The 17,475-nt window shown below is 52.2% G+C and overlaps 1 protein-coding gene across 2 annotated transcripts in view; it reads left to right on the top strand.

The window, feature by feature from the left end:
- The window catches only part of SLC24A4 (solute carrier family 24 (sodium/potassium/calcium exchanger), member 4), a 120,080-nt gene extending 103,704 nt beyond the window's left edge, over window positions 1-16,376 (top strand). The window contains exons 14-18 of one of the 2 annotated variants that reach the window (XM_004681607.2): window positions 8,540-8,706; window positions 10,684-10,798; window positions 14,790-14,902; window positions 15,101-15,166; window positions 16,018-16,376. In XM_004681607.2, coding sequence (XP_004681664.1) covers window positions 8,540-8,706; window positions 10,684-10,798; window positions 14,790-14,902; window positions 15,101-15,166; window positions 16,018-16,170 — 614 coding nt within the window. In that variant the 3' untranslated portion in view covers window positions 16,171-16,376. The remainder of the gene's footprint in view (window positions 1-8,539; window positions 8,707-10,683; window positions 10,799-14,789; window positions 14,903-15,100; window positions 15,167-16,017) is intronic. The other variant, XM_004681606.2, reaches the window with a different exon arrangement.
- Window positions 16,377-17,475: the final 1,099 nt, after the last annotated feature.

The raw sequence follows: 17,475 nt of genomic DNA, 5'->3' as shown, positions 1-17,475 counted from the left end.
CCTGCTCACCTGCCCCCTCAGCCTCTTGCTCACCCATCCCTCACCTCCCCCCTCACCCACCTGCCCACCCCCCTCTTTTTTTCAGCTCATCTCTCCTTGTAGTTTCCTGATCGCTCTCCTAGGCTGGGCTCAGGAAGGAACTGGGGAAAGAAAAGGGGTGATGGGGTGATGAAGACAGGACAGTGGTCCTTCGGGCAGCCTGGAGCCAGCCTCTCTGCAGGCTGGGTGTCAGGGGAAATCGGGACCAGCAGGCACAGCTCTCCTGTGTGGTCAGTCAGGCTGGGAGCTCTGGGGCCCAGGGCTGCTGGTTCGGTTCTGGCTTCCGCTGACTTAGACACCTCCCTAAACCACCTCAGGCACCTCCCTAAACTTCTGTTCCTCATCCACAGGAGGGGGTGGGTGGCCCTTACTTCCTGGGTTGCTCTGAGTAGCAAATAGGATAATTTAGTCTCCGCCTGTGTGCACAGACTGGCACATAGTAGGTTCTCAGGAAATGTTTCCTTGGATCGGGGGTGCTTTAGCCACACGGCTGTTACACCAGGTCTCACACCTTCCCCTATGTGGGCCACCAGCAATATTCTAAATAGGTCATAGGAGTCAGAATCCCCAAAGGCCTGGCTGTACACCCCCTCCCCCCTCCCCCCACTGCCCCGAGTCAGGATGAGGGAGTCTGTGCCTGGTGAGCACCTGCCACAGGTATCAGACTGTTCTGGATTTTGCACCCAGGTGGGTGTAGGACAGCCTTGCCCTTGTCCTCTGGACGTGGGGGGAATTCCCAGCAGGTTGCTCCCTGGGACTTTGAATGTCATCTCCTGCCCTCACACACTGCTGAGGGAGGGGGGACGGGAAGTGCCAGCTTGCCCTAGGCCCTGCCCATCAGCACGAGGGTGCTAGGCTGGCAGACCAGAGCGCAGGGACACTCAGCAGCAGCCTGGCTCCAGTGCCCACAGGCCTGGTGCAAGATTTGCAGCCACACAGAATGCCCCTTACTTTCCCCAGTCCAGGCCACAGAGGCTGCTGGTCAGGCCTCCTGGGAGAAGAGGAGAGAGAGCACCTTCTCCAGGGAGCCCTGCGGGCCAGCCGTGGACCCTGAGCCCAGCCCGGCCCGGGAAAGCCTTTTATGCAGGCCCTTTGTGCTGACTTCCAGCCAGAGGCCCAGCCCGGGGCCACCCCGGCCATGCAGCGGGACCCCATCTCCCACCTCCATATGGGAGAGATGACCGGGGTGTACAGGGTGGGGCGCGCGTGGCCTCCGCTGTTACAGCCGTCGCTGCTCTAGGGCATGTCCGGCCCTGAGTGGAAATGGGTCTTTCTTGTAGGGCTTCGCTGTGCCACACCCCATTCTAAGAGCTCTCCCTGTGTTCTTTGCTTTAATCTTTGCAACAACACCCAGGTGGGGCGGTGATGATCTCCATGTACAGAGAAGGGAAGGGATGTCCAGAGAAGGGAAGGCCAGTCCAGGTTAGCGGACTGGCCCACAGTCACCCGGCTTCTGGCTGGAGAGCGGGGTCCCTTCAGTGTGGCCCCTCCAGCCACTGACACCTGGCACATACTCCTTCATTTACCCCTCACGGCTGCCTTATGGGGGGCCACTGTCTTCACCCCCATTTTACAGAGAGGGGACACAGGCACCTGAGTCGGGGGCCTGTGCCTCCCGGGCTGTGAACACGGTCTGGACCCGCCACAGGGGAACAGCCCCAGCCCCAGGCCTGTCCCGGGGCAGGCGCGTGGCCTTGGCATCCTGTGTGCCCAGGACCGGCACTGTAGTCCAGCTCATGCCACTGGCAAGCCTGGGATGAGTGAGTGTTCCACAGGTGCTCAGACCCTGGAAGTTCCTGGGACTAACAGGAGGCCATGGTTCTGATGGGCCAGCAAGGGCCTTCATTCCCTCAAGTCCTCAAAAAAGCCCTCGCAGGGGGGGTACTTTCGGTATCCCCATTTCCCAGGTGAAGAAACTGAAGCACAGAGAGGTTGCTCTGCTTCACACAGGAAGCAGGGGCAGAGTCAAGATTCTGGCCTGCTGACCCCAGACATGCTTAGGGGACAAAGGCCACCCCTGGCCCATGCAGTCCCCTCTCACGCCAGCTGTGCGACAGCAGCTTAACTCAGTCAACACTCATGCCCAGATGGGGTGTCAGATCCCGCAGGTTAAGGGGTCAGCCCCACAAGACTGCGACACACACACACACACTCTCACACAAGTGTGCGCGCACACTCACACTCGTGTGTACACACACACTCGTGTACACACACCCACGTGTACCCACGCACACATTCACACACACGCACTTCCCCCCTGCAGTTGCAAGCCCAGGTTATTGCCTGTGCTTCTGACCTCTGGCTGTAGCTCAGAGGTTCTAATGATGGGTTTTATTAATTTGCCAGAGCAACTCACAGGACTCAGGGAAACACATTTACCAGTGTTTTAACGGTCTGAGAAAAGATAGAGGCGACGAGAGACATAGGACGAAGTGGGGGAGAGTCCCGAGTGCAAGAATTTGTCTCCCTGGACTTGGGGTGCATGAACCTTCTGTTTAGAGGTTTCCACCTAGAGGTCCTGTGACCCCTGTACTTTGGAGACCCCTGTGCTTTTTGTAGAAGCTCCCTCACAACAGCATGATCAATTCTCTCCATTTCCAGCTTCTCTCCCCTCTTCGGAAAGTTCCACAAACGGAATTGGACTTTTTAGAAAGATCCAAGCTGTTAGTAAATAATCACGGCTTTCTAATGACCTGCCCCATCCAGCGCCCACCCGGGACTCGGTCTGACACTCAAGCTGGAGCTCACTTGTCTAGAACGGGGCTCACTAGATTATGTAACGGTTCCTCATCCGCGGGGCACAGCTACCTACATGTTCCGGGGAGCCACCCGTTGGCTCTGCCTTTAATTGGAGCAGCTAATTAGTCAACTGTCACGGCTTTCTGATGACCTGCCCCATCCATCTGCCCCACCTGGGTGTCGTTGCAAAGATTAAAGCAAAGAACACAGGGAGAGCTCTTAGAATGGGGTGTGGCACAGCGAAGCCCTACAAGAAAGACCCATTTCCACTCAGGGCCGGACATGCCCTAGAGCAGCGACGGCTGTAACAGCGGTTTCCTGAATAGAACAGAACATTCTTCTGGTATTCTTGGCACTTAGACTGTGTTTGGGATGAGGTGTAGAGCAAGAGATGACCCAAGGCTCAGGAGTACTTAGGAGCGTCAGGGCTCCGGGACTCTGCCAGGACCTGGAGGCGGAGGCCCCATCACCACACAAAGCTCTCAGAACCCCGGACTCGGTCTGACACTCAAGCTGGAGCTCACTTGTCTAGAACGGGGCTCGCTAGATTATGTAAAGGTTCCTCGTCCGCGGGGCACAGCTACCTACATGTTCCGGGGAGCCACCCGTTGGCTCTGCCTTTAATTGGAGCAGCTAATTAGTCAACTGTCCAAATTAATTTGTTTAAAGTTGTTCATCAGCAACTACATCTGTTCTTCGTATTTCCTGAGCACGATTAGCCATCTGTCTTTCTACAGTTCATTTTAAGGAATTTTTCACCTAATTGTAATGTTCTACTTCAAAAGAGAAATCTGAGAGTTTCGTGAAACAAAAACAACAGCCTTCCTCTCTCTCATGTTTGCATGTCAGTGGGAGTGTGTCACGAGCCTTTCACAGATGTCCCTGAAGTTGTATGGAAAGGGTGGCAGGGGGGGTGGGCGGGCTGGTGGTGTTGACAGAGGGGACACTCAGGATGGACTCGGCCAGTCTCGCCTCGAGCCTTCCATGGGGAAATGACCCCTCCAGGGACTAGCACTCCGAGCCACCTCATTTATCTGGCTCTTCTGCTCTAGGGGGGTATAGTCCTCTGATCATTCAGGGCCAAGTACCCCCAACTAGCATCAGCTCGAGACTGTGGAGCCCCCTGGAATCACGCCGACCACCATTCTAAGCCTGTGCCCTGCCTTGTGGTACACGTGGCAACCGCCATGCAGGTCCCACGGCCTTCCCCTCACACCAGCTCCCTGCTCTGGTGGCCCTGCACGGCATCTGTCCTTTGTGGGACTTGTGAGTAGAGAACCTTCTGGTCAGTGTCTTTCCATACCAGATGCAGAGTTTATTTTCAAACATGTTAGATAAAGGGTTTGGCAAGGTCATGATTATATGAACATGACCTTAGAACTTGAAGACATAAGCAGAAAGAATTCTCTCCAGGACTCAGGAAACTGCCTGTTCCCAAGCTCCCCAGGCGAGGCGGATGTCCGGCTAGGTTTGAAAACGCTCCTGTCTTCATGGCGCGATCGCTTGAGATCCTTTGGTTACAAGTGACACGAACCAACTAGAACTTACTCAGGCAGGAAGGGACATTCCATGAGAAAGGTACAAAGGTGTTTCCTGGTGTAGATGCATGTGGGTCCAAGCCAGGTGGAGTCAGGAAACAGACAGTCAGGCGCCTTTTCCCCCGTCCCTCTCTTTGCCATTGTTCAGAGCCCTCAGAATTGCTTCCTGTGCCTCCCAGGTTCACACTTGCAGCCACACGCGTGTTGAAGTTGGTCCCCGTTTCAGCGTCCTGAGTGTGGGGTAAATGAGTTCATCAGGCGTTTATGCCACTAGCCTCCATGGCAATGACCTGCGGCCTTGATCACGTTCACGCAGAGGCGCTTGGTAGCGTGGGCACAGGGCCCGTGGGCCTGAGGGTGGGCACCTGGAACATAGGTGTGTGCGCCTGCACTCGTGCAGGCTGAACCAAGATGCCAGGGCTTTAAGGCGGTGTCTGGGCGATGGCTAGTGAGGGCGAGAGACTACAGGAGAGGCGAGACTGCAAGAGAATGCTAGAAAGAGCCCGGAGAAAGAGTTAAGTTTTGTGAGGGCTGGAAGTCTCAGTTGCCTCCAGGCTGGTGTGCCTGGTTCCCTGAGAGGCTCAGTAAAGACTGTAAAATCGACTGAGGGCTCAGGGACTCTGGACTCTCCTTATCCGTCTGCCCGAATCCTAGTGACCCTGCTTCGTGCTTGCTGGCTGGGGAGCAGACCCTGATGCGCCCATCTTACTGGAACCGTCGCCGGGGCAGTCTCAGACAGGAGCACAAATATGGTGGGGAGAAAATAGCCCCGAATGAAGGGTCTGGTGCCAGAGGTGTCCCAGGACTCTTCCTGAATGCAAACTCTCTCATCCTGGCAGCCCCCACGGCCTGAGCTGTAACGGGCAGACTGGAGGAAACATTAGCACGTGTGTGCGGGCCGTCCATGCTCTTTCCTTTCTTCGGGTGTGACTGGGCTCTGTTTCTCGCCAGTTATGCTTTGTGGTGATATGTTCTATTCTTTTGGTAGATGTTCAGAAAATAACTAATTTCATCAGTATAATATTATAGAAACCCCTTCCTGGGGGATTGCAAACGATGGCTGTTATGTGTGATTTCTTTATTAGTTTTCCTTTCAGCTGGTCTTTTCCTGGTTTTGTCTCAGTGTTCTGGTGATTTCCGTTCATTTCCTGTGTGTTAAGCTCCGTGTGGGCCAGGAATGGGGTTGGGGCTTGGCTGAGGGCATCAGCATGGAAGGATTCATCAGGCCACTTCTGTGAGTGGCTTGCTCTGTGGCTATAAGCTCCCACATAGGAACGTATCTCCCAAGTCAGTGCCAGGAGCAGCATGGCCTGACAGCTCCTCACAACATCTGAAACTGAGTCTGCGATAACAGGCCTAGGAGTGGTGGTGAGACTCTGGGCTTTGTGTGGCAAATGCTGTTTCATTTCCAATCCCCAAAATACTACCGCAGCCCCCTTTTGAGGTAGGGGATTGAGGTCAGTGACCCTCAGCCAGATGCCACAGCTTTGCCCTCCCCTGCATTGTCCTTGACCTTGGATCACTGCCGTTCGATATGTTGAACAATTTAGGAATAAAAACAGTCAAGCATCAAGCCACGCATTGCAGTTACTAGAAGGCTGAACCACACATCGCCTCCTGCTCAGCAAAGGGTGCAGACAGCCCCACTGCAGTGGGAATGGCCGTGGGCTCTTTGCACCCCATCTGGGAGAGGTGGGGACATGGGTTCAGGCAGGGAGGTCATAGGTCAGCTTGGAGAGAATTTCAGTACTTCACAAATGTTCTTAAAATCCAGAGCCGTTACAGGGGCACTATCATCATGCACAGGTTACTGGGTTGATGAGGAACGGCTACCCAGAAGTGTTAGGGCAGTGAGGTGGATGCCGGTGAACAGATGCAGGGCACGAGGCTGGGGGCATTGTGAGCACCATGGAGCTTTCCACACTCCACCCATATGCACTGTAATAAATATTTCACACGTGTGTGTGCCTGCACCCAGCTCTCCATAAAAGAGAAACAAGTCTCATAGAATAATACTTAACTCTTACATGCCATCGCATAGCTCAGATGTTTCCTTTTTCTTTTTTTTAGAAAACGCTAGTTGCCATCCACTTAACTGATTTCACATCCACCAATGGTTTCATTCAGCAGTTAAAAAACACAGCAGCACAAGGGGTCTGGTGCATTGTCTACAGTGGACTGTGGGCTTGCCAGCTGGGTGGGGCAGATCAGGGCAGAGTCCTAAACCAGGTCCAAATCCCACACCAAGTGAAAAGATCAACCCTGATGCAATTTGGTGTCTGAAAATCTTTCTAACTGGTCCTTCTGCTGCTACTGTGGTGTAAGCCTGCAGACACCCCGGGGCATTTACTGTCTGAAGCTACACAGCTGCAGTGCACTCACCCCGGGATACAGTCCTTTCTGGGGGTGCCCTATGCCTTCCCAGCACCCTGTTCAGTCAGAATGGGCTAAAAAGGCAACAGCCATGAATTTTGCTCAAACCAAGTAGGCAGGAAAATGCCATTTGTGCAAGGATTGCATGTCACAGACAGGGGTGTGCAGAGAGAGATGGGGGGGGGGGCAGAGGCTTTTCTAGAAGCAGCATCTAGGATGGATGTATGGCTAGACATGATTTTGAACAACTGTATCCTCATCTCATCAGCAGGCTGGGTTTATTTTTTAATTAGTAAATATGCTTTTAGTATTCAAGCCTGGATGCGGCCAAAACAGATATCACCAGCTTACTTTCCAATTGCTTTTTTTTCTAGTGAGATATAATACATAAACCATAAAATTCTGTGAACTGAGTTACTCAGCCATGTCCTCTTGTGTGGCTTGAAAAAATAAACCCTTGGGCCCTCCCTAGTGGTGCAGTGGGTTAAAGCTCAGTACTATGGAGCAATCCGCAGCTACCACAGCACGAGTTTGATCCCCGGCCAGGGAGCTGACCCACATGGCACAGCAGACATCTCCTCTCTGGCCCTCTGCTCCCCTCAGCTGTTGGAGACCAGCTCCAACTATCGAGGTGTCTGGAGGCAAGACAGGCAGGGCCCTAAGGTGGGAAGGTGTCGGCGAGTGGAGATTCCTAAAGGGGAGAGAGGAGCGGACACAAGGAAGACATGGGAGTCAGGATTGGGTGCAAGTCTTCCTGCCATTCCCTCAGCAGGTCTTTATTTATACTGTGTAACAAGTAGTTAATTGCAATAATGCAAAGGGTAAGTTAATGAGAAATCACCATAAAACATTCTCAAGGACAAGGGAAACAAAGCATTTTTCTCTTAACATACTATGGTATACTAGATTATACGTTTTTGTGATAATTATCATGTGTACAGCTGTTTAGTTATCACTCAAAGGAAGAGGGTCTGGAAAGGGATGAGCTCATTAGCAAAAGGTTATTAGGGGTTTTGGGGTAGTAATAAATTGTGTTAGCAGCGTTATCAGTGATTGTCTAAAGAAAAGCTAGTGGGTAATTTAAGGCTAGCAGAGTGTAGTTAGTGCTTGTTTTAAAAAGGAGTAAATTAAGAGAAAGTTGTAACAGTTGTGTATCGAACAACACCTGTGTAATCAAGGCCAAAATTTGCCCATGAGTCCTTATGCCCTGGGAATCTTATCTGAGGTTTGCTTTTTTATATGAAGAAACCAAGAAAGCTTCCCAGGAGTTTTTATGCCCTGCGGTCTTATCTCTCCTGGGACTTGCCTTCTGTCTCAGGAGACAGAGGGATTTCTCACCATGGGGCAGCATGCATGAACCAGGCAGCTGCTTTATGAGGCTAAGACAATCCAGTTGTAAACTGATTGTTGCTCAGAATATTTTGATATTATGATTATACAAAAAAGAGAGGTCATAACATAAGTTAGCAGTGGAAATTCTGATTTTTCAGAGCTTTTCCCTATCTATCCGGAATCTGTCAGTCGATAGACGTTGCATAGCTTGTGTCACTCAGCAGTGTATTTCAGTCAGGCTCTCCAAGCTGCTTCCCTCCTCCTCACCTCAGTCTCGGGGTTCAGCTCCTCGTCCCTCCCCACTCAGCTCCACCCACTGTTGTGTGGGACCAGGAGCCTGTTCTGTTCCCAACTCTGTCTCTGGTGAATCCTCTCACCCACCACACCTATGGCCTGTACCCCAATTCTGTAAGCATAAATAAATAAATCTTAAGAAAAAAGAAACCAGCAGGTGGACTGGCAGGTGTATAACCCGCTATATCTTTCTCTCCCACTCTGACACCCCCACCCCATGGCAGAGTCAAAAGGGGACAAAGCCAAGTGGGTGCTCACCTGGCCACTCATCTTCCTCCTCTGCATCACCATCCCCAACTGCAGCAAGCCACGCTGGGAGAAGTTCTTCATGGTCACCTTCATCACCGCCACCCTGTGGATTGCCGTCTTCTCCTACCTGATGGTGTGGCTGGTGAGTGGTGTGGGCAGGTGGCTCCATTTTCTTGAGTCACAGTCACCCTCTATGAAGTGGGAATGACTGTCATTGTCTAACAACCTTATTGGGAGCCTGGAGCATCTGTGTTCATGCAGTGTGCTCTAAGCTCCAGCCCTGAAGGTAGCTCGCGACCGCACATCTCAGATAAAGGTTAAACTCCCATAGATGTTAGTGTGTGTGCTTGCATGTGTGTGTGTGTGTGTGTGTGTGTTGGGGTTGGGGAAGAGCAGTAAGTGCCACTCAACACCTCCCCCAGGAAAATCAAAGGTCATAAAAAACGATGCCTTTGGTGAATTGAATTTTAAAATTTTAATTCTTGAGTAGTGTTAAAGGCCTCCTCATTTTTTCATTTGCAAAAGGATCCAACGACTTCTGCTGAAGGCCACCCCTCAAGCATTACACATTAAAGCATATCTTGTGACATCTGAGTGGGTATGAAGGTCAGATGTTCCATGTTGGAAATAACTATATTGTTAAATCAGCTCTAACGTGCGGAGTTTGCACTTGTCACACACTCCCAACCCCGTTGCCTGGCCGATTGCCCTTGTCCTTAAGGCATAACAGCAGCTGATGATATGGTGCCAGGCTGGAGGGACCACCTTGCTGGCTTGTGCCTGCCTGGCATCTTGAACTTCAGCCAGCCTCAGTGTGGGAAAGGGACTGACCTCCATGGGAAGGGTAAAGACCACAGAGCCACATTTTAGCCTGAATTCTGCTGAAGCGCACATCCCAGGGCCATACAGGCACTCTCACTGTGCCCTGGTGGGGTGCCAGGGAGCACCCTGCCTATCCCACACTGCTGTTTCTTGGAACTGTCCTCAGGAAGTAGTAAGATGAGAAGCCAGTAATGTGTACAGAAGATGGAGTGGTGGTGACAGGCACTTAGGATAGGAAAGAGTTGACTGGGAATTCCTAATTCATTGTTTACCAGCCTTGTGCCAGCAGGCAATGTGGCTTAACTACTGGGTCCCTCATTTTCCCAAGGCATAAAATTGTCCTCATCACAGTGCCTCCCTCATCAGTGGTAAATTATAGAAATAGAAAATAGTGCCCAGTAAATGTTATTTTGTGCAGTGGCATTGTAAGAACACAATAAGAAAGCATGTCAGTATTTAAACATGAGAATGGTATCTGTGCATCAGTTTAAAATGATGTAGGAAAAAACCCAAGAGCCCAATCAAACAATTGGGCAGAAGAACTCAATAAAACTTCTCCAGGTGGCCAACAGGGACATGGAAGAGTGGTCATCGCCACTTGCCAACAGGAAAACGTAGATGAAGCCACACCTCACACCTGTGAGAATGGCCTTGATCAGAAAAACCAAAATCAAGCAGACGCTAGGATGTTGGGGAAAGGAACCCTCACACCCCTTAATGGGGGTGTAGCCTGTCCAGCTCCTGTGGAAAACAGTGTGGAGGCTCCTCAAAATGTTAAAAACACATCTACCATACATCCAGCAATTCCTTTTCCAGCAATCTACCCAGAATGCAAAAACATTATTTTGGACGGATGTATGTGCCTGAGCTAATGGCAGCACTAACTCTGTTGTTATGGGAACTACCTCAGTGCCAGGGGTGGATGAATGAATTAAAATGTGGTGGATGCAGAATACCACTCAGCGATAAAAAAGGGACAAACTCTCGCCATTTGCAACATGAATGACTCTGGAGGGAATGATGATAAGCAAAATAAGTCAGAAGGAGAAGACTGATATCACGATTTCCCTCACGCGTGACTGTCTGTGGGTCTTGACAAATGGTAGGGCGTTTTAATTTTCTCCTGACTTTATTTTCTAAGTTTGTATTACTAACAGGAAAAAAGGACGCTCAAAAGATATTTTAACATAGAATCATGTTCTAGATTTTTCTTTTGGTTACATTGTTACAACCACTTTGGAGGAGGAAAATTTCCAGGGGTGTTCCTCTGTGAGTTCATGTCTCCCTCCTTCTGTAGGTGACTATTATTGGATACACTCTTGGGATCCCTGACGTCATCATGGGCATTACTTTCCTGGCAGCGGGCACAAGTGTTCCAGACTGCATGGCCAGCTTAATTGTGGCGAGGCAAGGTAGGACTCACACTCGCCCCCATTACCGTGAGTAGCTTCAGGCAGCCTCTCACCACCAGCCAAGTTGTCACTTATGACAGTTAGGTCCTGCCTTGGAGGCACAGTGACATCTGGGAGTCCTTAGGTACTAGTTCCCTCCAGAGAGATGCCACCCAGCTCTGTTTTTCCAGACCCCCCAGACTTCCAGAACATGGAGTAGTAATGAAAGGCACTCTGGCCCCAGGAGGGCAAAGGGGGAGACCCTAATACCTCCAACTATCTTCCTGTTCTTCAAAGATCTAGAACATGTGTCATGTCTGCAGGGCTTTCTTTGGGGCTTCCTGACGGACACAGGTTAAGCAAGTTGCTTGATGGCAGAACGAAAGAGCCACCAAGAGCTGACCTCTCTAACCTGTTCTCTTGCTGCTGGGAGGTAACATCCTTGCAGGGACTTCTGCAGATGAAAGTATGGGGGTGGGAGCAGATGATAGAGTGAAAGCTCAGAGGAGACAGGAGGAGAGAAGTGCCCAAGGAGAAAGTTAGTTTGGAAAGAGGAAAAGGAAGTTTTAGCCTCCAAGACAGAAGAAGGGGGTGACTGGCTGGGTGGCCAGTCCTGAGAAGACAAGCGCTGAGGGAAGGGGTGTGCGGGGTGTGGTTGGTACAGCCTGGAGTCTTGTGGAGAATGCAAAGACCTGCGGACAGCAGCAAGGAAGAATAGAAATGACCTCTGATGTGAGTGTATTTATTTCCTCATAGGAGGATAACAAAAGTACCACAAATAGGTGGCTTAAAACAACCACATGGGTTATCTCCCAGGTCTGGAGTTTGTCCACGTCACTTGGCCTGTGGCCATGTCCCTCCAGTCTCGGCCTCTATCTTCGTGTGTCCAAATCTCCTCCTCCTTTTTTTTTTTTAAATACTTTATTTATGCATACTGAACTGGGGTGCAGGGGCGGTGAGAGGCTTCCCCAGAGACAGAGGGGGGAGCAGAACAGGCAGATCGACGAAGTACACTGCTGAGGGGAGCAGCGGGGAGGCAGGAGAGGTCTGCCGCGCCATGTGGTCACCTCCGGGCCCGGGAGGGAACTCACACTGAAGCGGCTGGCTGACTTGCAGTTGCTGCGTCCTGACCCGTGGGGCCACCAGGGAGGGCCATCTCCTCCTCCTTATAAGACCACCTGTCCTGGGGTCAGTGCCCATCCTACTTCTGTGTGACTCACCTTCCCTTGATAACATCTTCAAAGACCCTATTTGCAAGTTGGACCCATTCACAGGTTCCAGAGAGACACGATTTGGGGGTGGGGTCCCTCTTCGACCCAGTCAGTACAGCGAGGAGGAGAAAGTGGACGAGCACTCAGGGCCTGACTGAGCTTCATTGGCATGAACTTGGGTGGGATTCGGCCATAGCAGCTCCAGGATGCATAGATGAGAGAGGGCAAGTCCAGACCAGGGCCTGGCGGCATGGACATGTGGAATGTCAAGTGGGCAAGAGAATGTGAAGTTCAAACACCTGGGCCTGAGTTCAGGCTAGAGGGGAAAAGTGATGCCAGCGGGCAAAGGGCTAGAGGAGGTTAGGCAGGTCAAGGGCTTGGGTTCTGTAGGAACAGGGACAGGCGGCTCCCAGGGGCTCCTGCTGAGGAAGGACCCGGCAGTGGTGGGAGCATGCAGCTGGCATGGGGGCAGGGATGTGCCCGCCAGCGGGCCGGGCAGCGTGGTTAGGGCAGTTCTTGACGACAGAGGAGACAGCAGCCTCAGTGGGGCGTCCACACAGCCAGCTCTGACACGGGCGCCCTGCAGCCCAGCGCCTTTGGTTGGAATAAGTCTCGGTGATAGTTCAAGAGCTTATTACATAATCAAAGTGAGGCTTGGCACCCGGGCAGCTTGACAGACTTCGCTCTGTGACAACTGTTCAGACAATCACAAGTCTGAGTTTAGTTTATAGAGATGGGAACAGTGAGTCACAGATGTCCAAAATGTAATTATTCCTGACAGGTTTTCCTCTTCTGGTTTTTATCTGTACGTTTAGATCTTTTGATCTCCTAAGTTCCCTTGATGTAAAGAAATGTCCGTGCCATTTCTGCACAGAGGCAAGTGTGGGGCTTAATTACTGTCCTGATCGCTAAAGAATAAACCGGGGAGACAAAGGCAAGATGCCCCCTCTCTGACTATCTTCATCCGGCTCCTTGGTCATTAGCAAGGGGTGAAAGGCTGGTCCCACAGGCAGCAGATTCCTGCATCGCTGCCTCACAGAACATGACAGAACCTGTTCTGACGTGAAGTCTGTGCAGCAGATGGCTTTACACTCAGCCTGGAGTTGGGGGGCCTGGGGGAAGGCCCCAGAACATCTATAACAGGTTCACACTTCCAAAAGTCTCATCGCTTCAGTGTGGTCCAGGTCAGCTGGTTAGATTTTATCAGGGGGGTTGTGAGAAATCAGATTCTAGGGCTCAACCCCAGAACCCCCAGACCCCAAATCTGTCCAAGCTCCTCAGTGATACGTGTGTTCTTAGCAGCACTCCTCCTCCCACACTGCAGCATCCTCCCGCCCCCCACCTGCCCAGTCAGCACCTGCCCCTCTCCCCCTGCCCCCGCTCCCAGTACCAGCAGTGGCTGCACCTTCCTGCTTTCACAAGAGACTGAGACCCCGGGCAGTGGACCGGGGGTGTCCTGCCCCTAAAGGACTCAGCTGCCTAGATTCTGCAGGCAGAACAGTGCCCGGGACAGGCAGCAGGGAAACGAGGCCCCGAGGGGGGCTTCGGCCCTGAACGTGAGCAGGAGACTAGAGTGGGGGATGATGGCAGCATCTGCAGGGCTCAGAGGTGCGTCAGCGTGAGGAGGCTGGTGGATTGCTCTGAGCTCCTCGGCCACAGCAACGGTCAGGTTCCTGTGGCCCAGGCCCGTCATTCCATGGACACTCGCCTCTGTGCCAGGCCACGACAGTCACGTCAAAGTAGTTTGAAGTGGCCAGGACAGAAGAGCGTTTAGCCCACGTCGTGTTTGTAGAAGTTTGTTTTTCTCCCTTTCAGTAACCCTCACGTGATGAAGCCCCTCAGACCGCGTGGCCGGCGTCACTCCGAGAAGGTGCGGGAAGGGGAGGCCACGGACAGTGTGACCTCTCAAAGGCTTCTAGTCCGTTTGAGGGAAAAGCGCTCCTACTGCCGGAGCCACCAGGGCCATAAACCCCGACACCCTGTCACCCACGCCAGGGGCCTTGGAGCCGTTTTCTGGGCCCCAAGAACACGTTGTGGCAGAGGGGGGACCCTGGGCCGCTACAAACCCTGAGACCCTGGGCATGTCCCAAACCTGTTCCGTCAACTGCCGTGTGACAGCGTGCCCCTCCCTCCCAGGGTAAGGAGGAGGGCCACAGGAGGTGAAGCACAGTAGGGCCCCAGAGAATGGAGGCTGATGCACCTGGCTGAGGAACAATGGAGAGCCTCGTATGGCTGCCTCGGGCTTCCCTAACAAAGTTCCTCAAGTTGGGAGGCATGAAGGCAGCCCTGTGCCACAGATCTAGAAGCCAGAAGTCCAAGGTCAGGTGTTGGTAGGGTTGGTTATTTCAGGGCTGTGAGTGGGCTGTGAGTGAAGGCCTGATCTGGGCCTCTTTCCTTGGCCTGTGGACGGCCATCTTCATCTTCCCATGGAGCACACCCCTCCCCCCCATACACACTGCCGTGTCCAAGTTCCCCTTTCTATAAGGACACCAGTCAGACTAGATGAGGGCCCACCCTGATGGCCTCACTTTAACTTGTCGCCCTATACACCCTTTCCTCAAAGAAGGTCACATTCTGAGGTGCTGAGGATTGGGAATTAAGCACATGGATCTTGGCTGAATCACCATTCCACCTGTAACTGGCCTTTATAGACTTCATGAAGGGAATGGATTTGAGGGCCATAGAGTCCATGAAGAAGGATTCCTTTCTAAGGAACAGCACTAACAGAACACCTGTGGAAAGAACAGGGTTTCCCAGCAACCTGCTCTTAATGAAAGGCAGTTCTTGGTTGTCCCTTCCAGGCCTTGGCGACATGGCGGTCTCTAACACCATAGGAAGCAACGTGTTTGACATCCTCGTTGGACTTGGCATACCCTGGGGCCTGCAGACCATGGTCATTAGTTACGGATCCACGGTAAGTTTCTCCCAGATGGACTCTGGGCCTGCACCTGGCAGTCCGTTTCCTCAGGCAAGCAACGTTGAGCCTTCGGTCTACCCTGAGCCGGCCCTCTGTGGCCATACACCACCAGGCCCCACCACCCCTTCCACCTGGGGAAGGAAAAGCCCACCAGCACGAAGGGGCCCTGACTCGGTCACGTGTTTGTTCTTTCAGGTGCGGATCAACAGCCGGGGGCTGGTCTACTCCGTGGTGCTGCTGCTCGGCTCTGTTGCACTCACCGTGAGTTTTCACTGCGCAAACAGGAGCCTCTGGCACACCTTACCTGACTCTGATGGCCCCTCTCGCTTCCCCCTGGTGGTGGGGGTAGAGCTGAGGAGACACATCAATTCACAGAAACCTCAGGCACAATTCTCTCCAAGCGCGTTGGCCTCCTCCACTGCACTTTTCCCCGAGCGATAGATCCACCAGTCACCGCAGAAGTGGACCGCTTCTCCTCCTGGTCCTCCTTCTGCTGCCCCTTCTGGTCCCCGCTCAGTGGCGCTGTCACTGAGCAATAGGCTCACTACCTGGTGTGCAAGAGGCCAATGCACCATGACACCAGGTTTTGCAAAAAGAAGGAGGCTTTACTGCAAATCAGTTGGCAAGAAGGCCAGAAGTGAATTGAAATCTCACCCCTATGAAGGAAGGGAATGAGGTTATGTCGGTATAGGCCCCATCGGCATATATAGGCCCAGGATTGGGAACAAAGCGGGTCAGTTGTTTTGGCTAAGAAAGTGGACTTGGGTGAAGTTCTCGGGCTGGTTATAGGGCCCTTTGCACATGAAGCACTGAGGCTCTGCTGCTGCCGGTGGGCCGCTCACCAATGCTTCTGCATTGGTGTCTCCCAGCTCATGTGAGTTAGTCAGCCACTGTGAGTCCCCTGGGTCAGCAGGCTAGTCCAGGGGTGCTGCCTTTCACCAGACAAGCCTGTAGGATTCATTCTGGTCAAACCAAGGTTATGCCTGCAGCTCCCTCCACTCTGGGCCACATTTTGGAGAACCTTCTGGGGCTCGTAACTTGTGTGGTTTGCGAGTGAAATGCCTAGCTTACTCCCTGTCACTGAGCCCGGCCCCTGCACTCTCTGCTCCCAGGTCGTCGGCATCCACCTGAACAAGTGGAGACTGGACCGGAAGCTGGGCGTCTACGTGCTTGTCCTCTACGCCATCTTCTTGTGCTTCTCCATAATGATAGAGTTTAATGTCTTCACTTTTGTCAACTTGCCCATGTGCCGAGAAGACGATTAAAGCTTCTCCCCTGGGAGCTGTTCTGGACACTGTGGCCCTGGTCCCCTCTCGGTCCCTCCCCACTACGAGTCTCCTGCACCGGCAGCTGCCCTCTTTCATACACTGGAAGGAAGAGCCGCCGTGGTCTCTGTCTGGTCACGGGCCAGGTTGCCGGGCATCCTCCTCGTCCTTGGAGTTCTGCCCCACTTCCCCAGGCAAGACTTGGGGTGCTCTCTGAGCAGTTTTGCAGAACTCTGAGCTGTCAGCCCAAAGGATGTGGTGTGTCTCGTCCCTTTGGGCATTTACGCCAGAAGGACTTTCGTGTGCAGCTGGACTTTCTGCTGCTCAGCAGCACGAGAACTGCAGTTGTTGGCGAACTTGAGGTCTCCCGGGCAAGTGCAAAGCAGGAATGTTGTCCTTGAGTGTCACCCATGGGGTGTGTCCCTCAGACAGTCTCTGAGGAGCCTCTAACTTCTGCTGGGAGGAGCCCCCCTCTGGATGGGCCAGGCCTCCACCTGGCGGGGGCATGGGCTTTTGACGACAAACATTCCACTCCTTAGGGGGGAAAAATTGCAAGAATGCAAACTATTTTTGAGAGCAGAAAGGAGAACACGTGAATATTCTCACTCTTACTGATGCATTCAGACAACGAGCAAGGAACTATTAAAAAGCAAATGTCCTATAGATCATCATACTTGAAAAACATCATTCCATAGAAAAAGGACCATGATGGGGACCCCAAAAAGGTAACATTTCCGGAAAAAGAATCTGGTGTGTAGTGCAAGACACGTGGTTTGGAATACAGGCCAGCAAAGGACAATCGTGGAAGGGACACCAACTCAGGGACACTGCGGTAATAGTGGTGGACAGTTGTACCTGCCAGGCCTGCCTGACCACACGATCAGTCGGTCTGGGTTTGTCATGTTTCTGTTAATGCTCTTGTCTCCGAAACACCCAGTTGAGAGACTCAGTTGTTCATATGCCCAACAAATTTCACAGCCTACTGAGCTGGAGTGAGTGTCGGAAGTAATGCTTAATGAGAAGAGAGATTCCCTGAAAAACAATGAATCGTTCTCTGGTTAGCTAGAGGCAAGTATGAAAACCGTAACTTGGAATCTTTAGAGCTGTTTCTTGAACCTTCTAGTTTGCTGCAATGAAAAGCCCAGTCTGGGAGGCTGATTCCAAACTAGATAGGAAAATATTAAACCATTTCCGACTGCTTCATAGCTCTCAAATTTATATTAAAGAGATTTATGAACATAAAACCACTTGTGGTTTCTAAAAGAAAGCACAATTAATTTTATATAGAGTTTTTTTTTTATTTTT

Source organism: Condylura cristata, unplaced genomic scaffold, assembly GCF_000260355.1.
Source record: "Condylura cristata isolate star-nosed mole 26May11 unplaced genomic scaffold, ConCri1.0 scaffold00013, whole genome shotgun sequence".
NCBI classification, from domain to species: Eukaryota; Metazoa; Chordata; class Mammalia; order Eulipotyphla; family Talpidae; genus Condylura; species Condylura cristata.
The sequence above is the reverse complement of the archived record's forward strand: the minus strand, read 5'-3'. Positions and strand labels throughout refer to the sequence as shown.